The sequence below is a fragment of the Etheostoma cragini genome, chromosome 20 (genome assembly GCF_013103735.1).
Source record: "Etheostoma cragini isolate CJK2018 chromosome 20, CSU_Ecrag_1.0, whole genome shotgun sequence".
In the NCBI taxonomy this organism is placed as follows: domain Eukaryota; kingdom Metazoa; phylum Chordata; class Actinopteri; order Perciformes; family Percidae; genus Etheostoma; species Etheostoma cragini.
In genome coordinates, this window is record NC_048426.1 from 21,634,138 (window position 1) to 21,660,520 (window position 26,383).

Sequence of the window (26,383 nt, forward strand, 5' to 3'; positions counted from 1 at the left end):
TGGTTTATTTCCAAGACTACAGAACAGACGCTTTTTACAAATTTATCCTACCTCAAATGAGTACCACTATTTTGGATGTTTTCATTCCAACAGAACTAGATACTATTGGTTTCCATGGCCATGTGCATGTGCAGAAGGGCAGTTCAGTGCCAAACCAAAAGTTACCAGGCCCTGCCTAGTTGGGTGGGTTTGGGCCTTTTCCTTCACTCATACTCTGAGACTTTCCTCCCTCACCGGCAGATGTCTGTCGCCATAGCAGTACTCTGGTCACTGCCATCTTTTCCTGTGGATTTAATGTGTCAGATTCAATTCACTCACACTTTTAGTGTCTGGTTCAGGATATACTTGACAGTTCCTTTTTACTCTTGCAAATAAACATAGTGATATTATAAGAGGCACACAATGCATTATTTACAGACAAACACTTTGCATTCTGCTTTTTGCAAGTCATAACATGTAAATGTCATCCAGACTGTATTTCTAAAGAAAAAATAGCTCTACTTTCTACCGTTAGCAATCAATTATTTGTATGCCCATTTTGTTGTTTGGTTTCGTATATTTAGCCATCTGGAGCAGTGACAATGGACATCCATCTGTTTTCATCCGGTATCGGGTCACTAGGGCAGCAGCTCCAGCAGGGAACCCCAAACTTCACTTTGGAACACCTCCCTTGGGAGGCGCCCAGGAGGCATCCTTACCAGATTCCCAATCCACCTCAACTGGCTCCTTTCAACGCGAAGGAGCAGCGGCTCTGCTCCGAGCTCCTCTCGGATGTCTGAGTTTCTCACCCTATCTCTAAGGGAGACGAAAGCCCCCCTCCTGAGGAAACCCATTTTGGCCGCTTGTAACCTGACAGTAGACAAGCAAAAGTTTATTACCAGCCCTGACAGCGATGCTGGTATTAGTTTCACCTTGTGAGTCTATGTGTGTGTGCCATCAGGAGCAAATGGGTCCTGGAGACACCTACTAAAGGGGGATCTACCACAGAGGCGGTTTTGAGTACTGTGCCAACTGTTCATATTTCTGTTTGCGGACAGACTTTGTCGCCATCGTGCAATATACAGTCACGAAACATTACAGGTGTCTTGTTGATCAATATAATGGTCCATGATAGGTGTGGTCCAAGCAAGAATGCCAAGTAGGGAAGGCGCCTCTCCTCCTCTTCCCATACACACTTTATGCCACTACCCGGATGTGGCATCACAGCTGGTATAATCCCATCACAATTCAGTCTCTAGTTAGGTTCCTACATCCAATGTGTTTGTATGTTCTAATGGACTTACAGTAACATAATCTTCCACAACCCAAGTCCTGTTCCGAGAACATCTACTGTACCACCTGGTTGATTCTAGAGACATTTATTGCATATCATTCTACTCTCTCTCTCTCTCTCTCTGTCTGTTCTTACAAAACAGAACATGACAAAATAATCGTTTTGTCTTGATTATACTATTTTGGTGAATGTTGGGAGCCAAAATTGAAATCAAAATTCAGTTAATTGCACAGCCCTACTTTATGTTATATTGGTGTTCATTAACAAGTCAGCTAGCAAGCAATATTTATGTATGTATTTACCCATTCTAATAATACGTTTTTTCATGTTTGTAATGCATTCATGGAAGTGCCAGAAATCACTAGGTTATGTCCACAAAAGGAGCTTGTGGGAAGCAGGTACAAACAAAAGGTCCTCACAAAAAACTCCTGCAATAACCTCGGCCCCTACAAATAGATATGTAACAGTGTGAGGCTTCTTTACTATACTGTACTGAGTTAATTTTGCTAAGGGTAAGCCACTAATCTCTGGCAAGTGCTTATTAGGGCGGCACGATATGAGGAAAATATGCAACACACAATAACGTTGTTGAATATTGTGATAAAGATGTTACTTGCGTTAAATTAACAGTCTTCCTACAACAAAATTGCTTGTTGAATTTAAAAAAAATGAAAGGAAAACATTTCCAACATAATTTTTATTGAACAAATATAAAAGGCACCACTAAGAAGAATGAAAGTGAAGTGCATTTTTCCAAAGATTTTTTCTCTTTCGAGATATGTTTCAGCCTTTCGCGATGTGTTGATTGCGCCAGTTGATATTGCAATGACTATTAAAAAAAAAAAGATATCTTGTGCAGCCCCGGTGCATATACCTTGAAAAGTTTAGTAAACATCGTACTTTTATGTTTTTTTTGTGTGTTTTTTTTGTTTTTTTGTGCAGTGTGTTGGCTGGCTACAATGGCACCATATTTGCCTATGGCCAGACAGGAAGTGGGAAGACATTTACCATCACAGGAGGGGCCGAGCGCTACTGTGATCGTGGCATCATTCCTCGCACCCTCTCCTACCTATATGAAAGCTTCACCCAGGTCAGCACAGCAGGGATGGCTTGTTTTCTCATTAATTTAAGGTTTCAGTTTCACTGGTACAAAAAGGCCACACACATTGATATGTGAAAAATGTAAAATAGTCTCTCTCTGCCATCATTCATTTCCCTGTGCTGCAAAGCATCTAAATTAAACACTAAGATTCCCATCCTTATGCAACCAGTCCAATTTTACAAGCTCTATTTTATTCTCCACAGGACAGCAGCGTTGTTTATACCACACACATCTCCTACTTGGAGATTTACAACGAGATCGGATATGACCTTTTGGATTCTCGACATGAAGGATCTCGACTGGAGGACCTACCGTCAGTGTTCTTTTTATTAACTTTTACTTTGCTGATGCTACCAACATCCACTTACATTTGAAAATGTCAACAACTACAAAAGTCTTATAGTCTTTATTTAGACTTAAGGACATGCACTCATAAGTGATAGATATACTTTTTTTAGGTTGAAAAGACCAAACACCCCTAGTTGTTCTCCTAAACACAGGGGATTAGCCAAGCCTTATTCTTGAACTGACATTTGTCAGCCTGGCCTGGAGTCATTGTGTGGTGAAATATGGAGGCTCTAGTATTTACTATCTCACTACAAACTGCCACATTACATGATGAGACTATGGGACAGCAATGGATGAGGTCAGCCTGTGGCAGACTCTGCCACTTCAGTGGAGAGCAAGAGGTCTTGTGGAGAAATTGTTTTTCATAGCTAGTCACTGCTGCAGCTAGTCTAAGGGAAATTCTTATTTGTGTCCATCTACAGTACCTATTTTTCTCACTCTCTCCTTGTCATCCTACTTCATTTCTACTTTGTTTGTGTCCTTCTTTCTTCATAATTATAAATTCCATCTGTCTGGAGGTTTGTCTGTGTATGTTCTCATTTTCTTTTTTTGTCATACTCAATACTTATTCATTTCAAAGTAGACTTTGGTGTTTGTCTTGTATTTTCTTGTACAAGTTCCATTTAAGTTTCTTCCCTCCTTTTGCAGAGGATCCAGCTCAAGGTTTAAATACCCACAAATCACAGTCTTCCTGAAATAGACAGTGCCCGTGCTGTGGCCACACTTGCTGATTCAAGAAGAAGCTGTGGCACTGACACATTTCTCTCTTTAACTGTTGGTCTGCTTCTGTCTTTCGCTGCCTACTCCTTGTCGTCTCTTTTCAACATTGTTGCATTCATTCTTTTTCTTGTATTACTTGTTCTTGTCTCCATTTGTGCAATATTTCCATCATGCATTCAGCAACCACGGTCTCATTTAAATTACTAAACTAAATTGCATCTTGAAAATCTGTAAATGAGTTCTACATCTACAACTACATCATTTTTGTGTAAAATACAACAATCAAACCTATGAGTCAGTGGGACTGTTTAGGAAAATTGCTGGAATAGTACAGGCCTTTAATCGCATTAAGCTTGAAACCTCAATTAGCTACACATGTTAAAGTAATTATCCACATGTGTTCTTCAGTCATTCCACCCTCTTTGACATCTTAATCTAGTAGCTGTACTGTCACAACAGTGGTGGCGTGATGGAAGTGATCTGGTAAGATCATTGGAGTTATTTCAGCACCCCATCTGTCCAAGCAAACTGTGTTTCAGAAGGCTTGATGGGGGCAAGAACTAATCACCTGTTTTTAAAAGCAAGCACTGTCTATTATCACTTTATCAACCCCTGATAGATAAAGCACGCGTGCTGAGCTGGGTCGCGGCCCATGGTGACTTGCAGATGTGATCTGTTTGGATTTAGAGCTGAGCAAGGCGGAGGCGATGAGATGGAAAGGGATGACATAATTGATATAATTAGTTTTTCATAATTGCTTCAGTGTTGGATAATTCGGGGTTTGACAGGATTTGTCTCGCTTTGTCTTTTTTTAATTTATTTTTTTATCAATAATTCCAAGGTCATTTATTATGCTGGAACATTTTTTGTTTTCTTTTTTATTAGAAAAGTAGGGATTATGGAAGATCCAGATCAGAACATCCATCTCAGGAACCTGTCACTGCAACAGTCTGCAAATGAGGAGGAGGCTCTGAATCTGCTTTTCCTGGGTGACACCAATCGTATGATTGCAGAGGTAAGAAAGAGGGAAATGCATGCTTCCATACGGATTCTCTACAAACACAATCATAATACAACAGTAACATCATACAATGTATGATGTTACTTCCACCTTTGAATTCATACAGTTTTCTTAGTCAGGCTTGTTGTCAGTTTGCAAAAATACACTGGGACCACTCCCAGAGTAATTGGCATGAGTTGTATTTTTTGTCCACAAATGCATTATGCACTCTAAAGACCCTTCTGAAATATTATTTTGGTCCCCTGTGGCCCTTTTTCCCCATGTTTATTTCAAGTAAAACCAAGCATTCTCTCTGTAATTTCTGTTTATTTTGTGGTGGTTCTTTTCTACACTCAGATACCCAGACTCCCCACGCTGATGAGACCTGTGGTGGGTCAGCTTTTGCTTTGCAACCTGAGGTTTGAAGCAAAGGGCTGATCTCACCTTGTTTACTCTTGTTGCTAGTTTTTAAGTAAATAACAGACAGTACAAGTGAACTGGATAATCAGGTTTCAATCAGACAAGTTTTTCAATCTTGGCGAGTATTCAGTTTTTGATGTGGCCGGGAGTTGTCCATGAAACGAAAGACTAATCCAAAGGAAATAGTTATGGGAACCAAGATGGAATTTCTCAGGATTTTTGAAATGGGTTAAGTAGCTAGCACAGTCACATAACCTTTGTAGTGTACGAGAAAATGTGTCTACCAAGTACCACATGTATTCCACTGAACATAGCCTGTTGCCAAAACAATAACATATTTGTTTTGTATTTTGAGGATACGCTCCCAGTGTCCCCTGTTGTAAAACCTGGGGGCATGTTCCAGTGAAAACACATTCTCGGATGTAACATTAGTCTGGGGATCACTCCAATCAAGGCGTTTCACTGTTCAGCGGGGAGCCCAAAGTACAGTCCACCCACACAGAAACTTTTGTGAACTTATGCTCTCTTTAATTTTTTCACAAGAAGATTTCTCTTGAGTCCGAAGCAAACAAAGAAACAACAACATAGTCACTTTGTTGCTGCCAGAATCATCCCAGAAGTCCTTGGTCCACATAGGCTTAAAATGAAGTTAACAATAATGCTTTCCTTCTTCTCTTGCTCACAGCAATTTGGATAGAAGATGACACATCTATTCAAGCCACACTTAGAAGTTAACTCATAAGCTCACTCACTCTGAGACTCGGCAATCCCCTCTACACCTTTATTGGACAGGAAATAAAATGCACCTTCGTAACTCCTCACCCTTCCTTCAACCTCACCAGGAAACATTTCCTCTCATCTGGTCTTTTTTTCTGCATTCCTTGTTTCACTTCCCTGTACACATGGTGATTCAGGGGCCAGGATCTTTCTCCTTTTTTACATCCTTACTGCCTCTTGAAGTTACGGGGTTGAGTTGGGTGCATAACAGGTGGTCCGAATGAAACTTCACTTTAACTCTTTTGAATCAGCCCCAGATTGCCCCTTTATGCTGACCTACTGCAGCACTGTGTGTGGTCAGCATGTGGTGCATGTAAGATCAACATGTGTTTAATTGAGAACACAGAAAGATAAAGGAAGTGTCTCCAGTAAGATGACATTGGCCTGCTCTTTTTTCACTTCTAAGACATACTTTAATGTCCCAGTGAAGACACTGTTTTCTCTGTGGACATGAACACGCAGTCTGTAACCCTTGAAATATACACACTGTGCGTGATGTGTTGTTGTTCATACTCTTTTATGCTGTGACTTTTTATAGGACAAAGCACGCACAAAACCTTAAGAAAACTGTCTCTCAGCTGGTGCTCAGTCATCATGGTGAAACTCACTCAGCGATAAGAGCCTACAGTCACTTTTTATCTATGGACAGCTGCTAGTGTAATGCTTTTGTCTTCCATGAGTGCTGGTATCTATTTCAGTTGTATTACTTGCATCAACAGTCACTTATATGTCACACTTGATGAAGGCTCTAATGTTCAGTTTTGTTGTATTTGTTGAACATAACAATAGAAACACCTGTCAGTAAAAATGAATACAGTTGAACAGCACCACTAACTATGTACTGTACGTGGCATCCAGTAGCCTAAACCGGCAGAAATTGCCATGACCTGGTGCAAATCTTTCTGGAATTTGATAAACTATATGGGCTACTTATCAAGGTTAACCCAAATTTGGTTGGTTTTGGTTGGTGTGGAACATAGCTGTCAGTGGCGAGACTGGAAAGCAGATTTCAACACCCTTGACCCTTTATTCAATCCTATTAGGTATGTGATCCCTTGTCAACATCTTTTTCAAGGGCAGTTTCATATTACATTAAGGGAAACCCTGAGGAGCAAACATGCCTGTGTGCAGAGTGAAGGGAATTTGGGCAGAGGAAAGAGATGACAGCAGTGGGTTAAGATAGTGAAAGATCTGTTGTGAGCTGTCACGACCCTAACAGGCAGGTGTTGGCACATTTACGCCGACAACAAGTTAGGGTCAGAGCACCTTTTTAAAATGAATGACCTGGTATGTCTCTGATAATGTTTTTGAGTGGAGAGAAAAAGTAAGTCATGTCCATGTCTGACTTAGATCAATCACCCATTTCACAAAAGGGAAAGAATTTCAGCCTTGATCAGATGCTAATTCAAGGAAAGAATGTACAATATCATCAGGAGAACCCTTTGTTCTAGCTGTTCTTTCAAACCACTATTTTGTGTCTTATCTGCGTACAAGAAAACAAAAAAGATGTCTCTGATCAGCACTGTCGGTAAATGTCCATTTCCTCTATTTATCCTCTCATTGAGGACCCTGTGAGTTACGCTTCTAGTTAATAAACCATCTGAAAGTCAATCTCAGCTTTTGTAAAGCTGCCACCATGTGTTTACTGGGCACTGGTTACACATGGTGTGCCTTTTGATCTTCAAACCAGCATGAGCAAGACAAAATAAGAATCAAAGGAAACACGTTTTTTTTTTGTTCAATATGGAAAGTACGGCAGATGGAGAATAAAATTACCTATTTTTCCTTTTTTTCATGTGTACCGATTTTAGAGGATTCAGAATAATCCCATGCACACCTTAGAATATAACAGGATTTTCACAATGTTCCGTCACCTTTTCTTCTCTCATCTTCAGACTCCGATGAACCAGGCGTCCACACGTTCCCACTGCATTTTCACTGTGCACTTGTGCAGACGTGAGCCGGGCTCGGCCACCCTGCGGCGCTCCAAGCTCCATCTTGTGGACTTGGCTGGATCGGATCGAGTTAGCAAGACTGGCCTGAATGGGCAGCTTCTCACTGAGGCCAAGTACATCAACCTCTCCCTCCACTACTTGGAGCAGGTACCCACCTCTGAAACATAATTCTTTTTATTCAAATAATGTATTTTTTCTGCATTTTGGCCTTTAATAAAAGAATAGGATAGGACAGCTGTAGACAGGAAAGGGAGTGGATGAGGAGGGAGAGATCAGGGAAGACATGCAGCAAAGAGCCGCAGGCTGGATTCCAAACCTGGGCTGCGGTAAGGACTGAGCCTTGGTACATGGGATGCACCCTGCACCAGGTGATCCACCAGGGCACCCCTTGTACAATCAATTCGACATTAAATACACTTAATGTATAATGAAATTAAATTTCTTTGTGACTTGGCACAGCATGTTGATTGCTTTCCACCATGAGAATTTTTTTTTGTATTCTGGTGATTCAGGCTTCTTCATTTGTTCAGTCTACTAGAAGTCTTATCATAATTCATTTTAGGTCAGACATTTGACATTAATTAATGGCCATCTTGCAGTTACTGTATGAACAGTTATGACCCACACTGTTCGTCATGTTACGATCAGGCATTTCGTTTACTACCTACATCTTAGTCTTGATTTACATATTGAGACTTTCCACTGCTCTCTTCTCAGGTGATCATAGCTTTGTCAGAAAAGAACCGCTCCCACATTCCCTACAGGAACTCCATGTTGACGTCTGTGCTGAGGGACAGCCTTGGGGGAAACTGCATGACTACCATGATTGCCACTATGGCAGTGGACAAGAGGAACCTTGATGTAAGGATGGACCACCTACCGTAAACCAGAATAATCTGGTAGATTGCTCAAAAAGTGTGAAATATTAAAGGCCCTTCGGCCTTGCGAGCTAGCTCTGTCAGTAGTAAATATACACTTTCTTTTCTGAAACATTTTCTGGATTATCTTATTGTTCAAACCTAGCAGTAACTATATTTTGTTATATTTCTAAAACATATACAACTTCTGTACAGTATATTTGGCAAAAAAGTTTTTTTTGTGAAGAAAGTATAGATTAACATTTTGTCATCTTTGAGTCCTTCCATGCATTTACTTGAGTACATTTATCAAATTAGTACTTGCTTAACAAGGAGTATTTAAGAGTAATATTCTTTCGTCAGGCAGAAAACATTAAAATGTATTTTTCAAACTGTTCTTTTCAGGAGTCCATCTCTACATGTCGTTTTGCTCAGCGCGTGTCTCTCATCAAGAACGAGGCTGTTTTGAATGAAGAACTGGATCCAGCCCTGGTGAGACAGCCAGATACTTGCATCACGTCACCAGTCCCTACAAATACCATAGCTTAGCCACACAATCACACCACAGAAGCCTGACTGAATGTGTGTTTCATTATGGCCAGACCATCCTCATAGCTTCCAGATCTTAAATTGATCAGCCAATGAGTTGTAGTGAGAATCCAGCTTCTTAATGTAACTAGATGTAACCCACCATGTGCCTAAGTGTCCTCTTTAGGTTTCCAGTTCCAAATTAGTTTTTCTAGGGCCACATGTCATTCTGAAAGAAGCAGTTTTCCACCTTCAACACGCCTGTCCATCTTGTGGTATTAGACTGCTTACAGGTCCTGTTTGCATTCTCTCACTGTCTTGTTTACTTGCCTCCAATTCTGTTCTGGCATATTTTATTCCAATACCTTACAACCACTTAAGAAAGCCTCCAGCTGGAGACTGGTGTGTATAAATTAGATGTCTTTACACACATTCATGCGAAGAAGCACAAATTGCCCGCATTCCTGCCCGGATGTTGTACATCTGAGGACAAAGTTTAAAATCTAAAAAAAGAGAGTGGGTAGTCTTTTTTTTTTTTTTTTTTTAGTAAGTTAGAAAAAAGGCCAGAGTAGGAGAGCCGGGAAAGTTGTGGTGATAATGTAAGTCATTGGATTGTTGCAACATAAAAAGTTACAGTGGACACTACATCATATACATTATAAAATGGGGAGCTCAAATCGAGTTTTCTGATTGGCTATGACGTCTAATTCCTTTGCACATTTTTACTCTGTGTCTGTAAAAAAGGTTATACTAACAAACTGTAAGCTGCTGCCACTGAGAGAAGTTGTTCATCTGCACATGCATGACACACAGCTGGTTTAAAATCATACTAGTTGCTTGTGTAGGCTAACATTACCTGTGCTGCATTATATAGAAGCCTCCTCGGTATGTGCAGGCAGTCAGCATAGGAGCACCTATTTTATTGTAAAAATATATTTTCTTTTATATCTATTTAAATTGGAATGTGACTATAACTTATATAATGCCATACTTGATGACCTTTTAAAAAAAAAACGCGGTAGCTCAAGACAGTAGTTAGTTGACTGTTGAATTGGCACCTTGGGGGATATACAGTAAGCCATCACAGCTATATCCGCTTCCTCCACTACCACCCAGATCTACCTGAGGATCAACTGCTACTGTATTACTGCTAGTGAGACTTGGCTGGCCACTTGCAAACCCTACAGAGGTATTTTTAAGAGAGTCTGCGGTCAGCCCAGTAATTGTGACAGTGTCTGGTTGCTTCCAATTGGGTCCGGCACAGTTAAAGCTCTAGGCAAACCTTAACTCCGCGAGCAAATTTCTTGTCTCTGTTTATGGCTTTTTAGTGTGTTTCTCATTTTGTTCATTGCTCCCGTCTCTGTCTCTCCTTCTATCTCTCTGCCTGTTTTTCTGAGGAAAAGAAGTTAAGCCAATAGTGCAGTTTTCAGATTAGAATGATGTCACTTATGGTGGTTTGGGGTGACACTTAGACTCCCATTTTTGGCCTGCCCCTGTCTAAAGGCACGTTGTCAATTGGACATGCCGGCTGTGGCAATTGATTTGAAACCGGGATCTTGCTTTTCACAATCTTGCAAGCACTGTTTGGCATATAATTTAGGCCACACGCTGCCTTAATGATCCTGTACTTTAACCTACAGGCTAGCAAATGCACTTCCTCAAAGCATGAAGAGCAGGAAACCAGCCAGACCAGACCAAACATTTTAACAAGTCTCGGGGACAGGAAATAAAATGAGGTGTTGAAAGTGACCTGTGATCGTAATGAAGTCTGCCACAGTGACCACACCATATAAGGTTTGTTCTGTTGGTCTCTCTAAAAGCACTAAGGTCAGTCCTGATCCTCCATTTAGACCAGGCTGATCCAGGTCTGCATTCAGAGGAAATTGTCAACAGTTAATGGATCTTCTAAGATGCTTCTACCGTGTTTTTTAAATCTAATTTAATTTAGTATGCATAAGTGTGGACTTCACAGAAACATAAGCATTGTATGCACCGGGTGCTTAGTTTGACTTGAACTGAATTACCATCAAACTTCTTTCTGTAATTCTTTAGGGTCAGAAAAGTTGATCTGAAGGTGTTGTTATGCAGCTAAGCGGAGGGTAATAGGAGGCTGAGTGACCCCCTGAACCTGGACTCTCCCTTCACTTAAAGATACATAGAACATCTTGCTCGAGAAGACAGCTCTGATTAGCGCATACCTGTGAGTCAAACAGAATCCTGCTTATAGCCCAACAGAGACATGTTTGGGAAGTGGGTGGAAAATTCCTGCGGGTGGTTGCTCTTCCTACATAGGAAGGTCCCTCATCTATCTCGTCCAAGGAAAGAAGAGAGTTTCTGTATAGGGGTGTGGTTCTGTACATTGCTCCTTGCCTTAGTCTAAAATGCCTAGGTGGTGCCATGCATGAAATACAGCCCATGTGTTATCATTTTGTTGTGGCAGTCAAAGCCTTTGCCCATGATAGCTGAAGTGGGAAACCATGACTCCATCAAAAACAGCAGCATGTTTCTAGGTGAAATACTATACTGTGTAATACATATGCATCTGAGATTTAAGCTGTGGTTATAGTGAATTGCTTACTGTGGGTGGTTTTTCTGCATAGGTTAGTTGGTGTTTAAGAAGAATATGTTTAATTTAAAGGTAGGACTGTTTGTACAAGTCAGTTTAATGTTTCAAACTTAACTGCGTTGAATGTTTGTCAGCACAAATTATTGTACATACAGACATACATGTAGTGTTGGTTTTCCATCACAAGAACAATCTGCATGTCATATTACTGCACTAACTTGGGTTTCCATAGGATACACTGGCATCATCAGTCACATGGCCTGAGTCAGTTTTTATTCAGAGTTTATGGAAGCCTGCCGTGGTGTTGTGGTACCAATGTGGGCTCTGTGCTCTGAAATAGACTCCACGATTCTGCTGACCAACAACAGGCGGTCAGTTTTTTCAGGATACAGCTGGGAGAGAATTACATCAGACCAAGGTTTCAAAAAGGAGATGCAGGGAGTGGCTCTGGCGGGGGATAACCAGCTATGATGTATGTTAAAAAATATGATATGGGGTGGATTTGGGGTGATATGTTCATTTAGCTAAGTGGCACCTATCCAAAACCACACTGCAGGTCTGTTCTTTCTCAAGAGCATCTTAAGTTGACAATGTCTGACTGGTTTTGACTTACCCGTTAGTAAATGTGTTTGCTCGAAGTTGCAATGCTTTTTTTAAACTATATGACTCAGTCTGACTTTTGACCTTGTTTAGTTTACAGTGAACTTTCTTGCTGCCTAGCAACTTTATGTTAAGAGTTTCACTGTGGGACTCTAGCACACAGATGCAGCTTTCTGTTGTATTTGCTCTTTTCCACTGAGACTGTTCCAGCCATTTAGTCTGCTTTTTGAGGTGTGGTATTTTGAGGTGTGGTCAAATTCAGTGGCAATAGTTAAGTGGGATTTATACTGAAGAATGAAACTCGGTCATGTGAAGAAAAGAAAAGGTGGTTAAGTGTGAGTTGTTTTGTGGTGTGATTTGTGCAGACTTCTTTTGACAATTGGTCTAGCTTCCTTTCAATGACTACACCATCCTTTGATATTGGTGTTGGCCTACTCTCCCTACCATTAACATGTAATTATACGTCTGTGTTTAGATGTAGTGTGGAAAAGGTCATCCTCCCATTGCACTGATTCCCCCTTTTCAAGGGATTTTGCATAGAATAAATGACCAGGTAACATCTTGTACAACTAGCTAATGCGAAAGCAAGCTGTAGAATTTATTAGACTAATCAGCCCTCATGGGCTGTCTGTTATGTATGTGGCCCTAACCCCATAGCACTTCATGTTCAAGTTACTGCACACTTCTAATAACTGCTCAGCATCAAAATAAGGGCGCGTATTAAGTGGGCTCACCTCTAACCTCTTGCTCCTGGTGTGGACCAGAATAATTTTTGATACAGTTGATACAAACTTCAACGACTTCAAATGGTTCTGTCCCATCAGAAGAGCTATAATTGTCAGAATTCTTGATGGCTGCTCCTACATACATCAAATGCCACTTCATTAATGACCTGAACTAACTAATCCTGATCCTTTAAGTACAAGGTAGCTTGTAGCTAGAAGCTGCTAGATTGACACCAGGCCACTTAGAATGACCTCTGTAGGCATGGACCCTTTCAGTAAGGAAAGACATTGAGCCACATGGTTTCCTCAAAAAATTAAAGGTTATGCTGTATGTCAACAAGGCCAGGGCCTGTATTTGGTGGATTCTCCTTTCATGCCTTTAAGCTTAAATGCGTAACATTGTGATATTAATGAACGTCTGTTACATTCAAGTCATTGCTAAATGAGTTGCTACAAAGCTAATAAGACTATCATCCCCACACAACTCTCTCTTTATTTCTCAATATGGCTTTGTTCAGGAGATTATGGCGTCCAGTGAACTTTATGAGCAGAAATTCGAGTGACGCTAATTACCTCTTCTGAAGAGTTTATCATGTTTTTTTAGTCCTCCGTGTCCTCCGTGGCTAGTAGCAACTGCGTGGAGGAGGGGTTAGGGTGGGTGGCGCCATCACTGAAGGCTTGTATCATGTGTCCAACAGTTTTGTTGTCATCCCTTAGAATTTCTTAAGAGTGCAACAGAAACATATTCACTGTAGCTTTTAATCAAGCTTTTAATTTTAATCATATACAGTTTACTGTTTGGAAGAAAAAAAAATGCTTCCTTCCTGTCCTCACCAGGGGGAGAAATCAGTACCTGGGGTTCACAGATTAGAAAACCTATTGATGTCAGTATTAGTCCATGGAATGATGCTTTAGGCTGTTAATCAAAACAAAGTCTGAGTCCCTTCACACGGCCCCTCTTCTGATCATGTCTTCTTTACATTCTTGCTGTTATTTTTATTTTTTTTACAAAAATTACTATCTAAGAACTCATTTAAGAAGCTATGTCTGGTCTTGGTGAAATATATATATATATATATAAACACACACACACACACACACACACACACACACACACACACACACACACACACACACACACACACACACACACACACACACACACACACACACACAAACAGTAACCAGACCTGGACAGCGGTTACGAACAGCAGCCACCCCTTTGGCTCAGTGTGCAAGGACTTAATCAAACACGTGCGGACAGACAGCAGCAGAAGGTTTTATGTGTCCTTTTTTTTGCCACCGTAGCTTTTTAATGCTAATTTATGATTTGCATTCCTGCATTTTCTTGCTGGAGCATCCAGTTTTCTGGAATCACTTAAGTTTGTCCTTAAAATGCATAAGCCGCAAAACCACCAAGGATTGTCTCATCAGTTGGCAGCAGTGAAATAGCCTCTATCTGTGTGTGCTTTGTGTGTGAGTGTGTGTCTTTGTTTTGTTCTGTAGGTGCAAATGTGCGCTGCTTTACATTGTGTGTATTTGCACATACTGTATAGAAGACCTTTTAACCCTGCTTGTTTGTGTGTGTATTTCAGCTAATAGCCCGTTTGAAGAGGGAGATCCAGTCTCTGAAGGAAGATCTGGCCATGGTGACAGGAGAACAGAGAGATGACCAGCTTACTGTGGAAGAGATCCAAAAGTATGTCTCCTCCTGTTTCTTAATTCCTTGTCCTTTTAAGCCAGTCAGTCTCTCTGCATAACCTAGATAATATGGCCTGTGATGCTTTCTTTAGATTTACAGATACCAGATGAGGGGAAGTAACACACTCTGTCTGAGTTAAATAAGAACGTTCTAAGAATCTCAACAGGAGGCTTTTTGCCACAGGATTTTAGGTTGTACAATATGTGTGTATGTATAATAATGCGACCTGTGAGCCAGTCATCTCAGGACAGTGCAGACATGTATTGCTGCGTTGGCCCTGTCAGCCTTCTAGGATGCTTGCAGTGCGCTTCAGACTCAGGGAAGAGAGCAGATGGATTTTTGGACTCTGTTTTGTATTTGTTATGCTCACAACCCCCGATGTTATTGAGCAAATATGTTTGACAATTTATAAGTATTTGGGGTTAGCCTAAAGTGGCTACATAAGATGTGCTGTTGGCTATGCATCGGTGCTGAGTTGAAACCTCATTCACTGAGGCTTAACCAGATCTAATGGAGTTTCCCAAGACTCTGCTCCAGCTAGGACTGCTTTTGTTCTGCTCCTATACTTTAATGGCAGAGAGACCCAGTCAGTCAGGCCCAGAGTTCAAGGCACATAGCTACTCCCATTCTGATTAATTTACCGCTCCTTAGTCTGCCTCATTATTATTGCTCTCTATCCAAGTGATAATCCTTGATTTTCCCCTGTTTGTGGTCAAACTCACACAGGCAACGTTTAAGAATGTCTGTCTGTTATGACCACATTCATTGGACATGCTGATGTTTTTTTTGCTGTTTGTGTGTTGTTGATGCTTTGACTCATTCCCATTGGTGATTGGTTAAACACATTTCCAAGCGCTCATATATCCTCAGGTATACAGATTTTTACCTTTTTTCCAGAAGAATGTTTTTGCTCCATTCAGTGCTTTCTAAGGTTCAGTATCAATCTATTTCCATACAAGCCGAAGTCAATATATATTTGTTTTCTCAAAACAATATTAGTTTGCTCCATTTGCTACATAACATATCACTTTATGCCTTAGGAAAACTATTTGGAAACTATGAAATTCTGGTATTTGACAGATGCTGTTTGTTCTATTACAAAATATTGTACATGGCATAAAAAGGCTTTCTCCAGAATTATCATATTACAAAACCACTGATGTCTCGCAGGGCCCTGAAAGAAGACCACTACGTTTGTTTTAAGTCCTTCATCATGTAAACCTAGTGTGTTTCTGTGCTGAACATGTTACAGTGGGAAATAAAAACCACACGTTATCGTGCCTACATTGGCTACGTCTGGACACTTGCCTGTTGGTCTTTTCCAGTGGCCCGTTACAGAGCTTGAAGAACCAATGTTTGGACTATCATCCAGTGATAGTTTATCAACAGACCGGCCCAATGGAGCTGGAACACATATTTAAGTAAATTGTTTTCTTTGACCAGACCCACATTTTCAACATTAGAAGCACTTCTTAGGTTTACATATTAACTGTTTGAGTGCCGGTTGAGCCTGTGCTAAGTGTGATGTAGAGGGATTGAAACATGGAATGTGGCATTTGTTTAAGATTTGGTGTGTGTGTGTGTGTGTGTGTGTGTGTGTGTGTGTGTGTGTGTGTGTGTGTGTGTGTGTGTGTGTGTGTGTGTGTGTGTGTGTGTGTGTGTGTGTGTGTGTGTGTGTGTGTGTGTGTGTGTGTGTGTGTGTGTGTAGGTTGGAAGAGCTAGTCAAGGCCTTTCTAAATGACTCTGATCCAGATGTGAAACTGTCATTGGGACCAGACATGAGGAAAATACAGTTCTGTTTCTCCCTGCTGAAGGTAATATATTGACAGTGGTCTCTTCATGTAAAGCATCTGCATGCATGTCTCCCTGTGTAACCCCGTATCTGTGTCTATTCTCTGTACCCATCCATCATTTTCACTCTTTTCTCCATGACAAGGTTCACGGGACAGAACCGTGCTTGTGTGGCAGCAGATATTTTCAGTTCAGTTTGCTATGTTAGTTCATTGAAGTAAACGTTTGAATTCTGTTATTTGGTTTTAGTGCTTGAGGTTTATCTTCACTCTAACGGTGAGTGGCCAGAAGACAAAGATATAGAATGCTTTTGGTTAGTAAGGGCAAGGTGACATTCCCCTGCATACATCAGCTCAGCAGTGACCAGCTGACCAATCACCTTTTCGAAATAGCTCCCTCTACTGTCTTTTGCTAGAAAATGCTTTACTTTTCAATTAACTAAAATGTACTTTCCTATTTGAATGTGGGTAACACCTGCTAGGATCTACTCTGTAACGGCGGCAACTCATTAGGTTTCCATTAAGGTCACTGTGTGTATTTCCGTGGACTGTGGAACGACTGCGACCCAGCTCCAGCGATCTGCAGCACTCTGCAGCAGATATGCAGAGCTTCAATTTTTGCCAGATGCCGGAGAGCTCCGCAGCAATTCAGCACATGGCAGGTAGTGCGGGAATGGGAGTCGAGCAGAGAAACAAAATAAAACATCCGGTTAATTTTCTAAATAAAATAGACCAAGCTCACGGCAGATCATATTTCCCTGCACTACACTTTGAAAACACAGCACCAAGTTGTTTCCCCTCTACTCCTCTGGATGGAAACATGCAGTTGTTGTTTTTTACATGAATTTGCGACATCTTGTGGGTCCTTGAGACTTCAGCTGTCAGTCATGGCCGCAGCCGTTACGCAACAAATTCGGTCCTGGTAGGTATTGACTAACAGTGGAGCATGCAGCGGAGCCGATCCGCAGCCGTTACGCATCCCGCGGGAATAGGGAGGAACCCTAGCACAGGTTAATTGTATTTATCTTAACGGAAAAAGCTGAATTTTTAACATGATTATATTTTAGACCTAACCATGACCTAAGTGGAAATTATATTCTTAAATCTCAGGGCTAGAAAGTGAAATATTTTCAGTTCCAATGATTCCCAGTTTTATCTAGTGCTGTTGATTTTCCTATGGCCTTTCCTAAGTGTAGACGCTTGGCGTTTCGCACTTATTTGCCATCTCATTAGAGGTAAGGTACTATGTGAGAGAGGGTGAGGAGCTCAGACTTCCAGAGGGAGCTCAGAGTAGAGTCGTTTTTTCTTCGCATTGAAAGAGGCCAATTGAAATTGTAGGCAACTGATCAGGATGCCTCCTAGATGTTACCTGGCACGTCCAATGGACAGGCCCCGGATAGACCTAGAACACGCTGGTGAGATTATATACTGAATGATCAGATGATTCGCGAACCAATTATCTGTTACTCAAATGGAAGCTTGGGCCCTTGAGCTCTGCTCAGAACTACTTTCTGATATTTTCTAGACTAAACACTAGACTGAACAATAATTTTAAAAAGCCTAATTAAATAATTTGATACTATAAGTACTCCTACTGTAAAGTAAGCATTATAAGTAGGGCATGGGCATCATTTTGGTTTAAAGACAACTTGTCATGCAGACTGCTGCGGAAAGAATTTGCAATTGCATGTTGTTTACCAAATGTTGGTAGAAACATAAATTCTTCAAAGTTTTTCTTTTGGTTATAGACTTTATTCAACATTTCTCAAACAGCAGCGAATGGCCCACTGCCGCTTAACAAGCTTAGGGAAAACACTGTGTTGCTCACACTGTTCCTGCGCTCTGGTTCTGTTGGAGTTGGAGCAGTCACCAGAAGCAGTTCCAGATCCCACTTGAATGTCTGTTTATTTCTCCCTCAGTTTGTTATGATCCACAAACTCTATCTCCTGTTCAGTTTACATTCCTCTGAGCGTCACCCCAGTCACACAGTCAAGGGATTCTGGAGGAATTTGGATCTGGTTTGAATTTGATTTCTTTCTTCTTTGTTCTCAACACTGGCTAGCTCCTTCATGCTCAACACGCGGGTCTTCGTTTTAGGGTGATGTTCAACGCAGTGCGTTTCTGCAGTTTAATCTTTTCAGCACTGTGAGCATAGATGTGCAGTTTGACCTCAGTGATTTAGCTCTGAAGGTATGTTGTCACAGTGGTGACATGATGTTTGAATGTCATTTTACAAAACTGGGAAACCTCAACCCAACCCAAATCAACCATTTTCTTCAGTGGGCTTCCATACAGCATAAGTCCCCAAAACTGTTAGCCTCCCCCTCATCTGTACTTTTTTCTTCTACTGTGTTTTCTCCAAGTGGAAAAAGTTCCAATCCTTTAACATGTTTATCACCTGTCTTCAAGCCTGGTGTATCAGTGAAGTTATGTTATGAGTTATGTTACAGACCGAGAAAAGAGGGGAATTTAATAAATGTTTTGGGAATATCACAGAATTTAGAACAGGACCACTTTCCAGACTTATTAAGATTTAGTTTTGTTGAATTCTGGGTGATTCTATAGGTATTATGGGATAGGATAGGCAAAAACAAGCCTTGGCTTCAGCCTATTCCTTTTTCGGTTAGATATGGCAACATATTGTGGTAAATAATTGTTTCTTTCATGTATGTTAACTAAATAAAATTATTCATCATCATTGATTCAACAATGTATTTTCCAGTTTGTTTTCATTCATTCGGTTTTAGATGTTTTTTATATATAAATAAAAAACTAATAAGTAAACTGCAAACCCAAGTGTATAAGATTGTAAGCTGATTTTTCCTGTAGATGTTTATTTACATAAAAAAAATATTTTTTATAAAATATTTCAAGTCAGGTAAACCCCCTGAATCCCCCAACCAGAAACAACCAGATTATGTAATATTAAAGAAAAATAAGGTAATTCTCTTAACTAACATTAAAGGTAAACAATCTTTTTATGTTTTTTTTTTACAGAAAATGATCATAAACAAGCAAGGCGGAGGAAATAGGCACAGTGATGGGCGAGCGTCACCAGCATCAACAGTGAGGGAAACGGTATCTCAAGACAGCAACCTCCCTGCCGCAGAAATTACCAGATTAAAGGAGATGATGGTGCAACGTGATAATGAGATAAGTATCCTTTGATGTGGTGCTGCCATTTTAGGTTTTCTACTATGGTTTGTACATAACATGCCTAACAAAAACAACAAATCTGTTAATTGTTAAAAATCTGATAAGGCTGCTTGACTACTGCTTGTAGTCTGGCAAAATTTGCTCACTTACCGTTTGTCTACCACAGTGTTTCTCAAATGGGGTACTTTGGATGACTGCGGGGGGTACATGAGATATTTACCAAAATGTTTAATAGTTACAAGGCTGTCCAGAACATTGTTTCTCTTTATGTAGACTTTTTTTCCTACCAAAAATGTAACATTTGTATTGCTTTGGACCTCTTCTTGCCTTCCTCCCAACTACTGTCCTCCTACTTTTTACAAGTTTCTTGCTTTTTTTGAAGTTATGTCACTGTTTTTGAAGTTTTTGATACTATTTTTGACGTATTCTTGCCTTAATTTCTTCCTTCTTTCTACCATATTTTTCTTTTCTCTTTTTTTCAATAGCATTTAGATGTTTTTTTAGTTACAAGGCTGTTGTTAAGTAAATCTATCGCTGACAGCCCTGTGCCGGTTCTCTTTATATAGACTTTTTTTTCTACCAAAAATGATTAGCGCTGGTCTGGGGTTACTTGGCTTAAAGAAACTATTCAAAAGGGGTACATTATTGAAAACAGTTTGAGAACCACTGGTGTAGCAGGAGGTTCTGCCTCAGAAATTACATTACTTTTTATAAATAGTGTAAATGTTGGAATCATATAAATAGAATTAGGTTAGAACAGACATTCCCATTTAAACTAACATAGCAGGATGGTCAGAGCATGGGCCATTTTTATGTGTACCATTTGTCATTGCATAGAACTGTGACCGTTGAAACAGACTAACTTCTGCACAAACTTCCGTATAAACCGATTTGCAGCAAATTGCAGTCTCACTGAGGTGAGGTATTGCAACAAATAAGCAGTGGAGTAGTGAGGAGCATGGAGAGGCGTCTTTTGTGCACTTTGTCCGTTGCCTTGCTGCTAGAGAGGAATTGAGGATTGCTGGATTTAATTGTTTCATATTTCTAGTGGTTAGTCATCAAATTCTATTCATTAAATGATAAAACTAGGGAGTTTGAGACACTTTACGGCCCCACTGACGTGTGTTGTCACCATAACAACTACCAACAATCACCTTTTTCTGTTGAACTAATTAAATGACAGAGAGTTCAAAGTTCCGGTCTACTAATTCTATTTCTATAGTTTTAACATTCCCATAAACCCATCTTTTAGGTTTAGAGACTTAATATTAGAAGGGCTCATTTTAACAATGCACATCTAAAATAATGCTAGAATCCACAACTAATATACTGGATGCATTATGCTGTATCAGTTTTTCATCCTGTCATGCTTACTAACACTGACCCTCAGTGTGGCACCACATTGTTTCCAGAACAACTTTAACTACTTTCATTAAAGCATTAATTTGCTATATCTGTTCTGGGTTGGTTCAGATCTCCCTTTTTTGCTACTGTAGTGTATGGTGCACAGCATAGTGTAATGCTGGTTGGGCAGTGGTTCCGGTGTAAAGAGAGAGAGAGCGAGAGTCCTTTTTACTCCACCTGTGACTCTGGTTGATGGGGGTGCCTGCACATTGTAGGGTGGAACAAAAGGGGATGGCATGAAAGTGAAAAGGTAAACATTTAAAAGAGGCGGCTGGCAACTGCAAGTATTGAAAGGGAAGCACACCGCAGTCTACACCCTCCCTAGTGCATTTTGGGAATTTGTATTTCAAATTGTTAGACAATGGGGAAAAATCAGCAAAAATAAATTGAGTAGAGTCGGTTGCAACTGTTTGTGTCTGCGTCCAGCCTCACTTACTGTTGATAGTCAAATCTTCATTAGCAGAAAGGTATTTATCCTAAAGTAAATCTGCCTGCGTTATTGCATGGTTAGATTACAGTGCTTCTCCAAGCACATAAATTATGAAATGAAAGTACTCATGCATTCATCACCAGTGCCCCAAAATACCCATGAAATGTTGTTTTAATGTGTATGTTCAGATAGATCTTCATTTAATGCCTGCAGTTAATCATAATTACTATAAATCATAATTATGGTATTTGCATTTGAACATGATATTGCTAATAGCTTTATGGGATTTTTCTTCCCTCAACTCATCTTGCTTGTCGTTAGATCATAGCACATTAGTCAGAAAATTGAGATGTCTGCTTGATTACTTAGCCACTAAAAGTTCCTAAGTAATCTCAGCTCTCCAAAATAAATAGAATATTATAATTTCACCATAGTAATTCTTGGACCAAGTGTGTGTAATGCAAAATCCTCTCCTTTTTGTAGATTTTCCCTCTCAAAATGTCATGTTGGTTTTCACATAATGCAAATGTAATTGCCAAAATTAGTACTGTGCATGTTTGAAAGCACATATTTGGGCACACGCACTACCGACCATATTGTCCTCATGTTCTTTTACTGTGAAGTTTGCATATACGCGGTACCCCTCAGTCAGGGTGGTCTGTCTGCAGCATGTATCGCTGTAGTTTGGGTTTCAACCTGGTAGGGGTGACATCATTTCCAGCCAGAGCCCTAATAGCTATCTAAATTCAGAACATTTCTAAAACTTAAGCTCGTATCCGCTAGCTAATCACCATGCTTTACATGTCTATATAAATGTCCCTCCCACTTCTCTGCTAAAACAGTTATTGAGAGCCATTGGTTCGTGAGCTACAGGCTTACTGTTCCCAGACTGACGCAGAGTCCTCCCACAGTTAATTATGGCCCCTGTAAAACAAAAGGTTGTATCTCTACCCACTGCCCCTGTGTGTTCCCATGCATGGTTGACTTTGCATGTTAGTGGGACACCTGGTAATGCTTAGTTGACTCTGCTAGAGGTATGACACATCCACCACTAACTTGATGATAGAGCAACATTGACAACTAACAAACACTGCTTAATTTAAAAAGCAACATTGCACACACATTTGTAATACCACATAGACATGCCAGTCAGAAGAAATTCCCAAATTTTGTCACTGTGGTAAAATTTTGTTGTACAGTCAAGTACTAGATTACTAGATTTTCTCATAGGTGTAAGTATTGTCTATAGGCAGTGATCCAGGGACACTTTCCGTTAGAAACCATGACAGCAGTATATACAACTCATCTCACATTGTTTTAACTGCATTGGAAAGGGTTTCCTGGATTCCCTTAACAACTCTGACCATTGTTCCTTATGATTTGTTACTTTAAGATATTAGTGCTCCAAATTCCAATCATTTAAAAGTAATGCTGTCTAATTTATTACTCAAAGACTCTACAGTCTTCTCTACATCTGCTGAAAACAAATCTCTGGGTCTCATAGCTGTAGTAGATTATGTACTGGGCTAGTGATGTTTAGTTTTTCTTTTTTGTTAGCCACACTAGTAGCATTGCTCTAGGGGCTTTGGTTAGCCAATAAAATATGTGGGAATTTACCTGATGGATGGGCGCAGACATTAATGTCTTTGGTGATCCCCTGACCTTTTTATCCAGTGCCACCAGCAGGTTGAAATTTGCTGCTTTAGTGGTGAAAAAAAGCTGTGGAAAAAATAGGGACTGCATGTATAAGAACCTTGCTTTGGGTTCTACTTTATTGCTGACTAAAAAAAACAATCAAATATATTTAATTCACTTTTGAAAAGGGAATTTTATCCTGCCATTTCATTTTCATTATTCAACTTGGCATTTTGGACATTGCCGTTTAAAAGTTGTATTTGTATACTCTTGGGTATGATGAAACATTGACTCATCAAGCTTGATATGTAATTATCATTACCTGCTGGTTCCTGTTAGTGTATTCCTGTATTTGTGACTTTGTGCGTCAGTTGTGTAGCTCAGAACTCAGTACCCAGAAAGCAACATACATAATTTAAAGTTGTCAAACAGAGATGCAAGAGTTTAGGTTTGCTGCCAGTTGCATACTGTTTTATTATATATGCAAATGAGTGCTGATTGAATGAATTTACCTAAACCAGTGCTTTTGCAGATTGGATATGTTTACTTGGTCTTCTAATAAAGTGAGTATAACTACATTAACTTGTATTTAAGTGATCTAAAGCAGGGTAGGGCTAAAAAAATTAAGAATACTGCTTTTGTTGTTAGCACAGTCACCACTTACTGCTCTGTTGACAGAGGAGTTGAGATTAGCATTGGCAAGTCTTTAGTGTCTTTCGGACAACTGACTTCAGTTCAGTGTTTTTCTGATCAGTCTAATAGCTGTTTTTTGAGGCACCCATAATGCTCAAACCTCCCTCTACTACTGAAATTGTAATCTAGAATCTTAAAAGATTTTTTATACTTGTATTGCATGGTACATTGAAATTGGAGCAATTTGTGGCACCACTGAGATTGGCACTCTACCTTTGCTAGCTGTGGTAAGTTTAAAGGCATTTTCTTTATTTCCTGTGATGTCTGCTTTATTGGACAGTATAATAGAGAGTGACAAGAAAGATGAGAAGGAGAGATGGAATGCACATCATGAGCTGAGTTTAACCACATTTTGAGTGCATGGCATGTGAAGCAGCCCACAGATCTAATGTGCAACCCCCAATCGAAAACTTTCATCCTATACTAGAAGTCTATGGTAGTGTTCAGCATAAATGAAGATATCAGATGCCAGAGATCTCAATAATGGAAAAACCTGGTGAACAACAGTCTGAAGTAATGAATTGTATGAAACAATGACATAGGACCCACAGAAACAGTCAAATATCGTTATAAAACTTGGCTTCTATAGGTCATTTGGAACTGTGTCGGGTTTAGATTTTGGCAGTTTTGAAAGGAGTGCATAGTTGGTTTCATTGGAAACTGTTATTGGAGACTTGGTTCCTTCGTGTTATTGTTCCTACTGACATCCCCTTTGTATTGGCTGACAGGAATATAAATTAACGTCTCCAGCTCTTTCAAAACTACGTCAATTCATCAGCCAAAATAATGACATTCTTTGAACATCCCTAATTATCTGCTGACCACCACAGTTTCATTCTGGCCACAACTAGATGTCTGCTAATCTCATGATAGGACCAGGCTTGAAAAACAGACAAATGTGTTGTCTCTAAATTATGGGTTGTGATTAGGCCATCAAGCACTTCCATTTATAGTGGAAAAACAGGCACACAGGGTAGGAGCTCAATGAATATTTTAAGAGACTAAAATGCGTTATTCATGTAGGTAATGTAAGTGATCAAAACAAAAGGTTCCCTGATACTTGCTATCCCCTGAACAAGATTTGATTTCTTGCTTTTTGTTTACATCTTAAAAGCAATCTTGGCAACTTTCTGTAAATTGCCATGATCAAATTTTTCTTTAAACAGTTTTCCCATACACTTTTAGTTCATACAATTACAGTTTTCCCTCCGTCAGCACTTCTGATTACAAAACAATTTCCTCTGCTAGCCCCGCCTTTTCCTTTCTCACCAATTTCTGAAATAGCAGTGTAGTGTACAATCTCACCAATTCAGTTAACCACCAATTCACCAAACCAGTTCAAAGTAGCTTCACAAGTCATGAAGCATAGCAACCAGGTATCAATTTGATAATCAGATTTGAAAGCGCATAATTAATTAGTGCTCTGCTTTTTGTGTTATTATTTAAAAAATCTAAGTGAGGCCAGCTGAAAGCAGGTGGCAGTTGTTCGAATACAGTGATACTATACCAGTGGAGTTGGAAGCAAACGCGGTAGATGGAATAGAGGACACAATTACAGTTTATTTTCCTAATGCATAGCAACGTTGCATAGGGAGAAATGAAACGTGTCATGGCAATAAAAATGGGAACATGTTTTATGCAGCAATTCTTGCTTTTTACCCTTCTCATGCAGTTACTCTCTGTCACACTCACACATGCACACCCAAACACACATACACAGTACACACTCTTTAGTTGGAGAAGATGTCGTGGAATGTTGGTAGAGTGTCTGCAGCCTCTCTGGCTCCTCTTCTCTCCGCTGATTCATCCCAGACCATGACATCTTCCTGAGCCTGTATGGTAAGACGCTGAGCAGTCAGCCCTCTGCCAATATTAAAAGTCTACAAGGAAGTCCACTGTCTCTAGAAAATCACTATGGACGCTTCCCTGTTACTGTATATTGTCAAGTCAGTCATTCAACTTTGTTTTGAATATTTGGATAAACTGTCTACCCCTATCCTCAAAGAATTTTCCATGTACAGTATATTTATACATCAAATTCTAAACACTAAACATAAGTTGAACGTGGTGTGTTAGAGTGGAAGATATCTTTTTCCATCCAGAAAGAAATTTTTTCCAGAAAGACAATTTGAGCCCTTAACTCAGTGCCTACAGGTATCCTTGTTAAGATGTTGAAGAAGGAGAAAAAAAGGGCCGAGGATACTGCTGCTCAGCTTGCTAACGTCACCAATGGCCAGAGCCTTGCCTCCGAGAGTGCCTTAAGGGTTTCGACAATGCCACTGCTGAGGGAAGAATGCACGGACACCATCAAAGACCACAAAGGACGAGCTATACAGTACATGAAAAGAGGTACTTTAAGAAGTTTTATTTATTTTTCACTTGCCTTAACAAAGCAAATATTTAAAGGGTGTAACAAAACGGATATTAGGATACATGGTGCTGCTATTTGACGCTCAGCTCGTTTAAGAGCATAACAAAGAAGGGAGGTCCGCACGGGTTAAATAAACAAGTATATTTATTAAAGACCACTAAACTAAAGTAAACTAATGTGTGTGTGACATCAGTAATCAGTAGTGCATTGTCTGTGGTAGATGCTATGGAATTTTAAATGTTCACGCTTAACATTCTCTGAGAGCACGGTTCCCCAAACGGTACGTGTTTTTCCACAACGTGTTTTCATGAATTGTTTTTTATGAATTGCA

The 26,383-nt window shown here is 40.0% G+C and overlaps 1 protein-coding gene across 2 annotated transcripts in view; it reads left to right on the forward strand.

Annotated features, from left to right (window-relative positions):
* Nucleotides 1-26,383, forward strand: part of kif6 (kinesin family member 6) — a 59,465-nt gene that overhangs the window by 6,147 nt on the left and 26,935 nt on the right. For both annotated transcript variants that reach the window (XM_034858881.1, XM_034858882.1), the window contains exons 4-13: nt 2,216-2,363; nt 2,579-2,688; nt 4,329-4,458; nt 7,536-7,742; nt 8,313-8,456; nt 8,858-8,944; nt 14,467-14,570; nt 16,282-16,387; nt 19,361-19,520; nt 25,836-26,030. In XM_034858881.1, the coding sequence (XP_034714772.1) occupies nt 2,216-2,363; nt 2,579-2,688; nt 4,329-4,458; nt 7,536-7,742; nt 8,313-8,456; nt 8,858-8,944; nt 14,467-14,570; nt 16,282-16,387; nt 19,361-19,520; nt 25,836-26,030 (1,391 nt within the window). The remainder of the gene's footprint in view (nt 1-2,215; nt 2,364-2,578; nt 2,689-4,328; nt 4,459-7,535; nt 7,743-8,312; nt 8,457-8,857; nt 8,945-14,466; nt 14,571-16,281; nt 16,388-19,360; nt 19,521-25,835; nt 26,031-26,383) is intronic.